This window comes from Mya arenaria, chromosome 12 (genome assembly GCF_026914265.1).
Source record: "Mya arenaria isolate MELC-2E11 chromosome 12, ASM2691426v1".
Taxonomy (NCBI): domain Eukaryota; kingdom Metazoa; phylum Mollusca; class Bivalvia; order Myida; family Myidae; genus Mya; species Mya arenaria.
Window position 1 is genome coordinate 10,145,830 of NC_069133.1, and position 13,960 is coordinate 10,159,789.

The following is a 13,960-nucleotide window of genomic DNA, read 5'->3' on the forward strand; positions in this document are numbered from 1 at the left end:
TTACCTAGACGCATTTTACCAGTGACATGTTGCTGGGTGGGGCTTGAGGTAGAACAATATATATATTACCTAGACGCATTTTAGCAGTAACATGTTGCTGGGTGGGGCTTGAGGTAGAACGATATATATTACCTAGACGCATTTTAGCAGTAACATGTTGCTGGGTGGGGCTTGAGGTAGAACAATATATATATTACCTAGACGCATTTTAGCAGTAACATGTTGCTGGGTGGGGCTTAAGGTAGAACAATATATATTACCTAGACGCATTTTAGCAGTAACATGTTGCTGGGTGGGGCTTGAGGTAGAACGATATATATTACCTAGACGCATTTTAGCAGTAACATGTTGCTGGTTGGGGCTTGAGGTAGAACGATATATATTACCTAGACGCATCTTAGCAGTAACATTTTGCTGGGTGGGGCTTGAGGTAAAACAATATATAAATATAACCTCGACGCATTTTAGCAGTAACATGTTGCTGGGTGGGGCTTGAGGTAGAACAATATATATATTACCTAGACGCATTTTAGCAGTAACATGTTGCTGGGTGGGGCTTGAGGTAGAACAATATATATATTACCTAGACGCATTTTAGCAGTAACATGTTGCTGGGTGGGGCTTGAGGTAGAACGATATATATTACCTAGACGCATTTTAGCAGTAACATGTTGCTGGGTGGGGCTTGAGGTAGAACGATATATATTACCTAGACGCATTTTAGCAGTAACATGTTGCTGGGTGGGGCTTGAGGTAGAACAATATATATATTACCTAGACGCATTTTAGCAGTAACATGTTGCTGGGTGGGGCTTGAGGTAGAACAATATATATATTACCTAGACGCATTTTAGCAGTAACATGTTGCTGGGTGGGGCTTGAGGTAGAACAATATATATATTACCTAGACGTATTTTAGCAGTAACATGTTGCTGGGTGGGGCTTGAGGTAAAACATTATATATATTACCTAGACGTATTTTAGCAGTAACATGTTGCTGGGTGGGGCTTGAGGTAAAACAATATATATATTACCTAGACGTATTTTAGCAGTAACATGTTGCTGGGTGGAGCTTGAGGTAAAACAATATATATATTACCTAGACGCATTTTAGCAGTAACATGTTGCTGGGTGGGGCTTGAGGTAAAACAATATATATATTACCTAGACGTATTTTAGCAGTAACATGTTGCTGGGTGGGGCTTGAGGTAAAACAATATATATATTACCTAGACGCATTTTAGCAGTAACATGTTGCTGGGTGGGGCTTGAGGTAAAACAATATATATATTACCTAGACGTATTTTAGCAGTAACATGTTGCTGGGTGGGGCTTGAGGTAAAACAATATATATATTACCTAGACGTATTTTAGCAGTAACATGTTGCTGGGTGGGGCTTGAGGTAGAACGATATATATTACCTAGACGCATTTTAGCAGTAACATGTTGCTGGGTGGGGCTTGAGGTAGAACAATATATATATTACCTAGACGCATTTTAGCAGTAACATGTTGCTGGGTGGGGCTTGAGGTAGAACAATATATATATTACCTAGACGCATTTTAGCAGTAACATGTTGCTGGGTGGGGCTTGAGGTAGAACAATATATATATTACCTAGACGCATTTTAGCAGTAACATGTTGCTGGGTGGGGCTTGAGGTAGAACGATATATATTACCTAGACGCATTTTAGCAGTAACATGTTGCTGGGTGGGGCTTGAGGTAGAACAATATATATATTACCTAGACGCATTTTAGCAGTAACATGTTGCTGGGTGGGGTTTGAGGTAGAACGATATATATTACCTAGACGTATTTTACCAGTGACATGTTGCTGGGTGGGGCTTGAGGTAGAACGATATATATATTACCTAGACGCATTTTAGCAGTAACATGTTGCTGGGTGGGGCTTGAGGTAGAACAATATATATATTACCTAGACGCATTTTACCAGTGACATGTTGCTGGGTGGGGCTTGAGGTAGAAAAATATTTATATTACCTAGACGCATTTTAGCAGTAACATGTTGCTGGGTGGGGCTTGAGGTAGAACGATATATATTACCTAGACGCATTTTAGCAGTAACATGTTGCTGGGTGGGGCTTGAGGTAGAACAATATATATATTACCTAGACGCATTTTAGCAGTAACATGTTGCTGGGTGGGGCTTAAGGTAGAACAATATATATTACCTAGACGCATTTAAGCAGTAACATGTTGCTGGGTGGGGCTTGAGGTAGAACGATATATATTACCTAGACGCATTTTAGCAGTAACATGTTGCTGGTTGGGGCTTGAGGTAGAACGATATATATTACCTAGACGCATCTTAGCAGTAACATTTTGCTGGGTGGGGCTTGAGGTAAAACAATATATAAATATAACCTCGACGCATTTTAGCAGTAACATGTTGCTGGGTGGGGCTTGAGGTAGAACAATATATATATTACCTAGACGCATTTTAGCAGTAACATGTTGCTGGGTGGGGCTTGAGGTAGAACAATATATATATTACCTAGACGCATTTTAGCAGTAACATGTTGCTGGGTGGGGCTTGAGGTAGAACGATATATATTACCTAGACGCATTTTAGCAGTAACATGTTGCTGGGTGGGGCTTGAGGTAGAACGATATATATTACCTAGACGCATTTTAGCAGTAACATGTTGCTGGGTGGGGCTTGAGGTAGAACAATATATATATTACCTAGACGCATTTTAGCAGTAACATGTTGCTAGGTGGGGCTTGAGGTAGAACAATATATATATTACCTAGACGCATTTTAGCAGTAACATGTTGCTGGGTGGGGCTTGAGGTAGAACAATATATATATTACCTAGACGTATTTTAGCAGTAACATGTTGCTGGGTGGGGCTTGAGGTAAAACATTATATATATTACCTAGACGTATTTTAGCAGTAACATGTTGCTGGGTGGGGCTTGAGGTAAAACAATATATATATTACCTAGACGTATTTTAGCAGTAACATGTTGCTGGGTGGGGCTTGAGGTAAAACAATATATATATTACCTAGACGCATTTTAGCAGTAACATGTTGCTGGGTGGGGCTTGAGGTAAAACAATATATATATTACCTAGACGTATTTTAGCAGTAACATGTTGCTGGGTGGGGCTTGAGGTAAAACAATATATATATTACCTAGACGCATTTTAGCAGTAACATGTTGCTGGGTGGGGCTTGAGGTAAAACAATATATATATTACCTAGACGTATTTTAGCAGTAACATGTTGCTGGGTGGGGCTTGAGGTAGAACAATATATATATTACCTAGACGTATTTTAGCAGTAACATGTTGCTGGGTGGGGCTTGAGGTAGAACGATATATATTACCTAGACGCATTTTAGCAGTAACATGTTGCTGGGTGGGGCTTGAGGTAGAACAATATATATATTACCTAGACGCATTTTAGCAGTAACATGTTGCTGGGTGGGGCTTGAGGTAGAACAATATATATATTACCTAGACGCATTTTAGCAGTAACATGTTGCTGGGTGGGGCTTGAGGTAGAACAATATATATATTACCTAGACGCATTTTAGCAGTAACATGTTGCTGGGTGTGGCATGAGGTAGAACGATATATATTACCTAGACGCATTTTAGCAGTAACATGTTGCTGGGTGGGGCTTGAGTAGAACAATATATATTACCTAGACGCATTTTAGCAGTAACATGTTGCTGGGTGGGGCTTGAGGTAGAACGATATATATTACCTAGACGCATTTTAGCAGTAACATGTTGCTGGGTGGGGCTTGAGGTAGAACGATATATATTACCTAGACGCATTTTAGCAGTAACATGTTGCTGGGTGGGGCTTGAGGTAAAACAATATATATATTACCTAGACTTATTTTAGCAGTAACATGTTGCTGGGTGGGGCTTGAGGTAAAACAATATATATATTACCTAGACGTATTTTAGCAGTAACATGTTGCTGGGTGGGGCTTGAGGTAAAACAATATATATATTACCTAGACGCATTTTAGCAGTAACATGTTGTTGGGTGGGGCTTGAGGTAAAACAATATATATATTACCTAGACGTATTTTAGCAGTAACATGTTGCTGGGTGGGGCTTGAGGTAAAACAATATATATATTACCTAGACGCATTTTAGCAGTAACATGTTGCTGGGTGGGGCTTGAGGTAAAACAATATATATATTACCTAGACGTATTTTAGCAGTAACATGTTGCTGGGTGGGGCTTGAGGTAGAACAATATATATATTACCTAGACGTATTTTAGCAGTAACATGTTGCTGGGTGGGGCTTGAGGTAGAACGATATATATTACCTAGACGCATTTTAGCAGTAACATGTTGCTGGGTGGGGCTTGAGGTAGAACGATATATATATTACCTAGACGCATTTTAGCAGTAACATGTTGCTGGGTGGGGCTTGAGGTAGAACAATATATATATTACCTAGACGCATTTTAGCAGTAACATGTTGCTGGGTGGGGCTTGAGGTAGAACAATATATATATTACCTAGACGCATTTTAGCAGTAACATGTTGCTGGGTGGGGCTTGAGGTAGAACGATATATATTACCTAGACGCATTTTAGCAGTAACATGTTGCTGGGTGGGGCTTGAGGTAGAACAATATATATTACCTAGACGCATTTTAGCAGTAACATGTTGCTGGGTGGGGCTTGAGGTAGAACGATATATATTACCTAGACGCATTTTAGCAGTAACATGTTGCTGGGTGGGGCTTGAGGTAGAACGATATATATTACCTAGACGCATTTTAGCAGTAACATGTTGCTGGGTGGGGCTTGAGGTAGAACGATATATATTACCTAGACGCATTTTAGCAGTAACATGTTGCTGGGTGGGGCTTGAGGTAAAACAATATATATATATAACCTCGACGCATTTTAGCAGTAACATGTTGCTGGGTGGGGCTTGATGTAGAACAATATATATATATTACCTAGACGCATTTTAGCAGTAACATGTTGCTGGGTGGGGCTTGAGGTAGAACAATATATATTACCTAGACGTATTTTAGCAGTAACATGTTGCTGGTTGGTAGTTGAGGTAGAACGATATATATATTACCTAGACGCATTTTAGCAGTAACATCATGCTGGGTGGGGCTTGAGGTAGAACAATATATATATTACCTAGACGCATTTTAGCAGTAACATGTTGCTGGGAGGGGCTTGAGGTAGAACGATATATATTACCTAGACGCATTTTAGCAGTAACATGTTGCTGGGTGGGGCTTGAGGTAGAACGATATATATTACCTAGACGCATTTTACCAGTGACATGTTGCTGGGTGGGGCTTGAGGTAGAACAATATATATATTACCTAGACGCATTTTAGCAGTAACATGTTGCTGGGTGGGGCTTGAGGTAGAACAATATATATATTACGTAGACGCATTTTAGCAGTAACATGTTGCTGGGTGGGGCTTGAGGTAGAACGATATATATTACCTAGACGCATTTTAGCAGTAACATGTTGCTGGGTGGGGCTTGAGGTAGAACGATATATATTACCTAGACGCATTTTAGCAGTAACATGTTGCTGGGTGGGGCTTGAGGTAGAACGATATATATATTACCTAGACGCATTTTAGCAGTAACATGTTGCTGGGTGGGGCTTGAGGTAGAACAATATATATATTACCTAGACGCATTTTAGCAGTAACATGTTGCTGGGTGGGGCTTGAGGTAAAACAATATATATATTACCTAGACGCATTTTAGCAGTAACATGTTGCTGGGTGGGGCTTGAGGTAGAACAATATATATATTACCTAGACGCATTTTAGCAGTAACATGTTGCTGGGTGGGGCTTGAGGTAGAACAATATATATATTACCTAGACGCATTTTAGCAGTAACATGTTGCTGGGTGGGGCTTGAGGTAGAACAATATATATATTACCTAGACGCATTTTAGCAGTAACATGTTGCTGGGTGGGGCTTGAGGTGAAACAATGATATATATTACCAAGACGCATTTTAGTAGTAACATGATGCTGGGTGGGGCTTGAGGTAGAACAATATATATTACCTAGACGCATCTTAGAAGTAAAATGTTGCTGGGTGGGGCTTGAGGTGAAACAATGATATATATTACCAAGACGCATTTTAGCAGTAACATGTTGCTGGGTGGGGCTTGAGGTGAAACAATGATATATATTACCAAGACGCATTTTAGCAGTAACATGTTGCTGGGTGGGGCTTGAGGTAAAACAATATATATTACCTAGACGCATTTTAGTAGTAACATGTTGCTGAGTTGGGCTTGAGGTAAAACAATATATATTACCTAGACGCATTTTAGTAGTAACATGTTGCTGGGTGGGGCTTGAGGTAAAACAATATGTATTACCTAGACCCATTTTAGCAGTAACATGTTGCTGGGTGGGGCTTGAGGTAAAACAATATATATTATCTAGACGTATTTCAGCAGTAACATGTTGCTGGGTGGGGCTTGAGGTAGAACAATATATATTACCTAGACGTATTTCAGCAGTAACATGTTGCTGGGTGGGGCTTGAGGTAGAACAATATATATATCCTAGACGCATTTTAGCAGTAACATGTTGCTGGGTGGGGCTTGAGGTAAAACAATATATATATTACCTAGACGCATTTTAGCTTGAGGTAGAACGATATATATTACCTAGTCGCATTTTAGCAGTAACATGTTGCTGGGTGGGGCTTGAGGTGAAACAATATATATTACCTAGACGCATTCTGGCAGTAACATGTTGCTGGTTGGTTTTGAGGTAGAACAATGATATATATTACCTAGTCGCATTTTAGCAGTAACATGTTGCTGGGTGGGGCTTGAGGTAAAACAATATATATATATAACCTCGACGCATTTTAGCAGTAACATGTTGCTGGGTGGGGCTTGAGGTAGAACAATATGTATTACCTAGACGCATTTTAGCAGTAACATGTTGCTGGGTGGGGCTTGAGGTAGAACTATATATATTACCTAGACGCATTTTAGCAGTAACATGCTGCTGGGTGGGGCTTGAGGTGAAACAATGATATATATTACCAAGACGCATTTTAGCAGTAACATGTTGCTAGGTGGGGCTTGAGGTAGAACAATATATATTACCTAGACGCATATTAGCAGTGACATGTTGCTGGGTTGGGCTTGAGGTAGAACAATATATATTACCTAGACGCATTTTAGCAGTAACATGTTGCTGGTTGGTAGTTGATGTAGAACAATATATATTACCTAGACGCATTTTAGCAGTAACATGTTGCTGGGTGGGGCTTGAAGTAGAACAACATGTATTACCTAGACGCATTTTAGCAGTAACATGTTGCTGGGTGGGGCTTGAGGTAAAACAATATGTATTACCTAGACGCATTTTAGCAGTAACATGTTGCTGGGTGGGGCTTGAGGTAGAACAATATATATTACCTATACGCATTTTAGAAGTAACATGTTGCTGGGTGGGGCTTGAGGTAGAAAAATATATATTACCTATACGCTTTTTAGAAGTAACATGGTGCTGGGCTGGACTTGATGTAGAACAATGATATATATTACCTAGACGCATTTCAGCAGTAACATGTTGCTGGGTGGGGCTTGAGGTAGAACAATGGTATAAATTAACTAGACGTAATAATAACGTCTTTCTTGATGAGGCTGACGGTAGCACAATTATTTATATTACATACATTTTTCTAGATTGCGCATGAGGTAACGCCATAATATATATGAATAGACGGACGTATTTGAGTAGTAATAGCTCTTTTTGATGGGGCTTGAGTGAACACAATAACATATTAATTACGTAGACGTTTTGAGGTACAACTTTTTGGATGGGGCTACATGTAACAACCGGATATATATTGGGCTTGAGGTAGCACAATGATATATGTAACCTAGACGCCTGCTGGAAGTAAAATCTCTCCTTTTCACACGCACGCACGCACGCACGCACGCACGCACGCACGCACGCACACACACACACACCTAAACCTCTCTCTCTCTCTCTCTCTCTCTCTCTCTCTCTGTCTCTCTCTCGACTCTCTCTCTCTCTCTCTCTCTCTCTCTCTCTCTCGACTGGAACAAAATAGGAAACTTTAATAGGTTAGTCTTATTTTCAGGTAGTGTTTAAGGTGACTTGGGCTAGGGTGCCGACCCTCATATCCTATGTGCGCAGCAGGTGTGCCACACGTCTATATTTACTTGTAGATTTTTGATTTAAGGTCAATTCGTGATAATTCAACATTCACGTACAGAGTTCATTTTTATCCACAAGACTGTGCGCAAACGTGTCGTTGAAATTTAAAGCAAATAAAATGCTTACAGAGATTTTAATCTTTGTATCGGGCGCATTTTGCTTCTCTTGAAAACAATACCATGACATCACAAAGCACTTGGTAGGACTTTCTTAAGAAGTTTCATTCTCTCATTCTCCAGATACGAGCCTCCAGTGATACCGTGCAGCAGTTCGAGCGAATGCCCCGGCACTACGTGCTGTAGGAACGCGGACGGACACTTGGTCAACGGGGAGGGACAGGAATGGTTGGGCGGTCTGGACCCCGGATTGAGTGCGTGCTTACATTATGGTCTATTACAATCAGTCCGAAATACTTAATGGCACAGAAATCATGCATAATTCTCTTTCTAAACAAAAAAGCAAAATAATCTAAAACGAGAATTTCACACAATTGGATTCGATGTATGAGCCAGATCTAATAATTTAAGTTTGTGTGATCCTACATGCAAGACAGATTGAAGATATCTTGAGCAGTTTTATCCCACATTCGAGCTTGAACTGTACCTATTTAGGCTAGTTTGAATTCAGATATGAGTCAGATTTGCAGATACTTTTGGAAGTTTGATTCGATATATTGCTTGCCCAGATTTGCAGATACCTCAGGTAGTTTGATCCAATATACAGCCCGGATCTTCAGATACCTAGTTAGGTTTGATCCGACATATATTCCAGGTCTTCAGATACCTAGGCTAGTTTGATCCGACATATATTACAGGTCTTCAGATACCTAGGCTAGTTTGATCCGACATACATTACAGGTCTTCAGATACCTAGGCTAGTTTGATCCGATATATATTACAGGTCTTCAGATACCTAGGCTAGTTTGATCCGAGATATATTACAGGTCTTCAGATACCTAGGCTAGTTTGATCCGATATATATTACAGGTCATCAGATACCTAGGCTAGTTTGATCCGATATATATTCCAGTCTTTAGATACCTAGGCTAGTTTGATCTGATATATATTCCAGGTCTTCAGATACCTAGGCTAGTTTGATCTGTTATATATTCCAGGTCTTCAGATACCTAGTCTAGTTTGATCCGACATATATTCCAGGTCTTCAGATACCTAGGCTAGTTTGATCCGATATATATTCCAGGTCTTCAGATACTTAGGCTAGTTTGATCCGATATATATTCCAGGTCTTTAGATACCTAGTCTAGTTTGATCCGACATATATTCCAGGTCTTCAGATACTTAGGCTAGTTTGATCCGACATATATTCCAGGTCTTCAGATTCTTAGGCTAGTTTGATCTGATATAGTTAGATCTGATATATCTGAGATATCTGATTGTTCAGCACAATACATTCGGGGAATGTTCCATTTAGGTATTATATATTTTCCTAACTAGAATTACGCATACAATCCATACATTAAGGTGTTTTTTCACGAGCATTTATAGTTCGTTCAACACGTATGAATAACACAGTTTGTTGGCATTCAATGCATGTTTATAATTTATGTTTAAATACTTAAACATTTAAATACTTATCCTTTTTATACCAAGTGCTCTCCCTTAGCAGCTTGTTTCAAAATACGATTACCGCCCTTTGTTATAAATTAGCCATTTGCGCTTACAAAGTTAAATGTCTGGCGGTGTATTTCAAAGGTTAGTTTTACATTTTAGACTTATTTATTCCATACAAATATTTTATTAGCGACAATAATAATTAAAGAAATCATGTTAAACATTATTAATTAACCGGGAGTTGTTTTCATAAAGAGTATAAGTAAAAATAAAGCTGTCTCCCTTCATGTTTTCGCAAAGCCCGTTTTACCCATTTTAATAATTTTAATAATGAACTCCTCCGCCCGGTGAGTATATAAGCGCGTCGCTCAGCTGAAAGATTTATTCTGTGTTTGACCGCCGTCGAGGTAACATCAAACAGTAAACCGGAAATAGTCTTTTGAAGGCAAATAATTAGAGTCTGGACCTTCTGGTTGTTTATTATTGAACACAGAGCATTGCGATCTGTAGGATAAAAAGGCACCAGGAACTTGACATCTATAGGGTAATCTAGCGTTCCAGTTCAAGTAGCCAGATACATAGAGCATTGCGATCTAGTCTGGTGAACGGAGCTGGTGGCTAGAAACTCTAGTAAGCCTCATACCTGACATCTGCGTTGGCCACAGAGCATTGCGATCTGCGCGCTGACAAAGGTTAAGGTATTTTGCATCGCAAATAAACAAGCTCCCGTAAGAGAAAGCCATTCATCAAGTGACTGAACTTTATATAAACCAATGCATAATCGTTGAACCCTGATTATTTGGTTGATTATGTTTTAACTCACCAATCATTTTTCGAATCATTTGTTTTAATCATAAGGCAAGGTAGCCTGAGGAAAATTTATATAAGAGCGATCCATATAGGCTTTACGACACCGATTGAACATACAGCCGGTAGAGTAATAACCAAATATTTCGATACAATAACAAAAGCTTTATAACCTTGATAAGAAAGTCTACGTATTTTTGAAAGGCCCTGGTACTGTATTTCCAGAGAACGGGACGTGCAGTAGGGCCTTGAGCGGGCCGGGAGCTGCGTGCACAGAACGGTGTGGATGTCAGAAAGGTTACACATCTTATCAACGATGAGCATGTTACCATGGTGATGGCATGGTATTACCGTAAACAAGTAAATTCATGACATCAAAACCTAACGTAAACACGCATTGAGGAGATCGAACCTGGATCACTAAGTACGACAAAACGAATTTATTAGAACATATAAAGTAAAATCGTGTTAGTTAAGAAAGGTTAGAGCAAGTGGAGTGAGCACAACGACCAAGCTCATTTTACCAGTAAGAGTTTACATCTGCTACCAGACTAAGAATGTAGGTACATTTTCATTGGCCACCGAATTCGGCACATTAACTCGATCATGCTGCATTCACACACCTGAATAGTGGCGCCTGTTTGCTTTTGTTTCATTTCTGAAGTATTTTTACAGCATTTTAGAGTTTGAAGCAATGTTTACTTACTAATCCTTTAATATTTATTTTGATCAGTTTTAAATGAGTTTGATTGAAAATGGTCATGCAGTGCTCGACTAAACTGCACTACGCGAACTGTTTGTTCATTAACAAATGTTTGTTAATATGTTTAAAAACCGTTATACAATACAATGTATATGAAATAACAAAACAGTAGATACTGTTATTTTTTCCAATTTTTTTGCAATAGATTCATTTTTCGATGTTTATAAAAACAACAACAACATGAAAACTATTCACTCATGTTTATCTCAAAACAAAACAGTTTTAATATCGTTAAGGCTACAACAAAATAGATCTGATTTGCCGCACCTAAAAATCGAAAAACGATTGGGTTTTTTTGCCGCCCGCACATATTATTTGGCCGCGCAGATTAATTTTATGTTTACTTCTGAATTTCCCCTATTTCTGATTTTTTTTAACTTAAAATTCATCCTGCAAAGTCGACTTCTCATTTTTATTGAAGGTATTCCCATGCTTTACATTTTTCGCAAGCAACCTTTCCTTGTAGTCGCATACAATTAGGTCCGGGTCAGCTTAAAACGACTGATATTTGTTGACAGTCTTTTTTGTCGGGAATATTTTGCAGGACGCACCGTTGTATTTAATTTCGGTGTTAATTTTCAGTTTACTTTCAGTTTTCAATATGTAAAATACACGTTTTGAGTGAAAATTCATTGTCAAAGTCAATAGATTTTGGCCTGTTTCTTACGTGTCATGAAGCAATGGAGGCCGTCATGCTATTCTTTTTCATGACACGGATCTATAAACCATAGGTTCGTGGTCAAGGCAAGGTCTTGAATTGGAAACATCTTTTATCCACCTCTTGCATTTAATATAATGACTGGTGCCACATTTGCAGATGTATTTACTATATTGTCCCACAATTCAATCCATAGTGTCTCTTTTTAGAAATTTTCTCTGTGTTATTAACAGTTTTCAACTTCTGTCATGTCAAAGTCACTACACAATATTTTGAAAAGCTCAAATGAGGAATTACTCTTACAAGTCTAAAAATGCTTTTTGTGATAATAAAGTAGATCAATACGGAATGAATACAATATTTGTTATTTTTGGTCTTCGAATAATTGCACGTTACTGTGAGGAATGCTGTCTAAATAATATATCCACGTTTATATTGTTAACGCAATGAAAGTTAAAAGTAAAGCACTGGATCTTGTTGCCATTTGTTAAATATTGAGACATATTTTCATGTATTACAATCAAAACTTTTTCATTAAAAGATTAATCGCATTTTTTCTTGCGTTAATGCTGTATGAACGCAGTACGGCACGCGAGCAAATTCCATGCGCGTTTTGGTAATTTGCTCGCTTGTACTCCTGCGTTCATACAGCAGAAACGCAAGAAAAAAAAATGCCATCAATGCTTAAATTTACATATTAAATAATTCTCATTACGATTAAAAATAAGTAGTATCTTCTGCAATTGAGTATTTTTTCTTAAAGATGTAACGACAACATACTTGTAACGTCTTTTATCATTGGTTAAAATAATTTAATGACGTCGCGCATATCCAATCGGAGCGCAATATTGAAATAAACAATGACGTCATAACTCCTTGCGTATTATACAATATGAATGTCAAGTTTTATCTATACAAAGGGCTAGGTGTATATAATTATAAATGTATGCGAGTGTTCCAACTGCAGGTTACACGTGTTACCGAACCATATCAGGATTATGCTGCCCACCAACGACATGCTGGGAGGCGGAGGCGGCCCGGATTGACAGAGAATACTGGGACAATTGCTCTAAGGACCCGAACTGCCATCTTCCGCCATCCGTGAACCCCGGCGGTCCAGCCATTGACGGTTGAAAGTGAACATGGGAGAAAACTGAATTTCTTTCGCCAATGTAGAAGCAAAGAAATAGATAATAAAAATATAAGTTAACGTTGTTTCCTACTTTCAAGGCACCAGTAATCACAACACTTGATATCGATGAATAACGTGTTTTTGAATATCCACACGCTTATTTAGTACAACAGAGTTATCGTTCATTGATTGGAGAAAATGCTCTGATGATGTTATGTTTGCCTACATATATATGTAAAATGATTGTTGCTAAAAGTTGTTTTAAGGTATTAGCCGCGTAATACACACTTTTATAAAAGCTTTAACCGACAACATAGTTATAATCATGGTACACTATGGGACTTTTATCCAAAATTTGAAGATTTTTTACCGTGAATTAAAAAAGTTATTTATTTTTTTTTCGCATTATCAGAGATAATGAAATAAACACAACAGTTTCTGGTAAAATAATACTTCAGTTAACAGAAAACTAAAGTTCAAACGAACAAATTATTGATACACATGGAAAAAATCATTTTGATTGATCTTGTGAGTCTTCGGAACAGAGCAGTATTTCGATGTTTGAAAAAATATAGCAGTTTTACAAAATTCATAAAAAATAGTTAAATATAAGGCAAGTTGCTGAAATCATTTTAAATATTATCTATGATGTCTATTGAACAATTTAGAAGACAATTTATGATAGTTTTGAAGAAAATATACATAATGTCATGTAATCATACATTTTTATAGCTAATAAAATGCTTAAAAATCAATCTTTTTCTTGTAAAAATTTATAAAGCTTAAATGGACTTATTCATAAAATGTACTTTTTCAATTAAA

At 38.2% G+C, this 13,960-nt stretch overlaps 1 protein-coding gene across 1 annotated transcript in view; it reads left to right on the forward strand.

Moving 5' to 3' along the window:
• The window catches only part of LOC128210432 (uncharacterized), a 58,401-nt gene extending 45,261 nt beyond the window's left edge, over nucleotides 1-13,140 (forward strand). Inside the window, exons 5-8 of the mRNA XM_052914782.1 lie at nucleotides 8,131-8,189; nucleotides 8,447-8,577; nucleotides 10,811-10,882; nucleotides 12,974-13,140. Coding sequence (XP_052770742.1) covers nucleotides 8,131-8,189; nucleotides 8,447-8,577; nucleotides 10,811-10,882; nucleotides 12,974-13,140 — 429 coding nt within the window. The remainder of the gene's footprint in view (nucleotides 1-8,130; nucleotides 8,190-8,446; nucleotides 8,578-10,810; nucleotides 10,883-12,973) is intronic.
• Nucleotides 13,141-13,960: the final 820 nt, after the last annotated feature.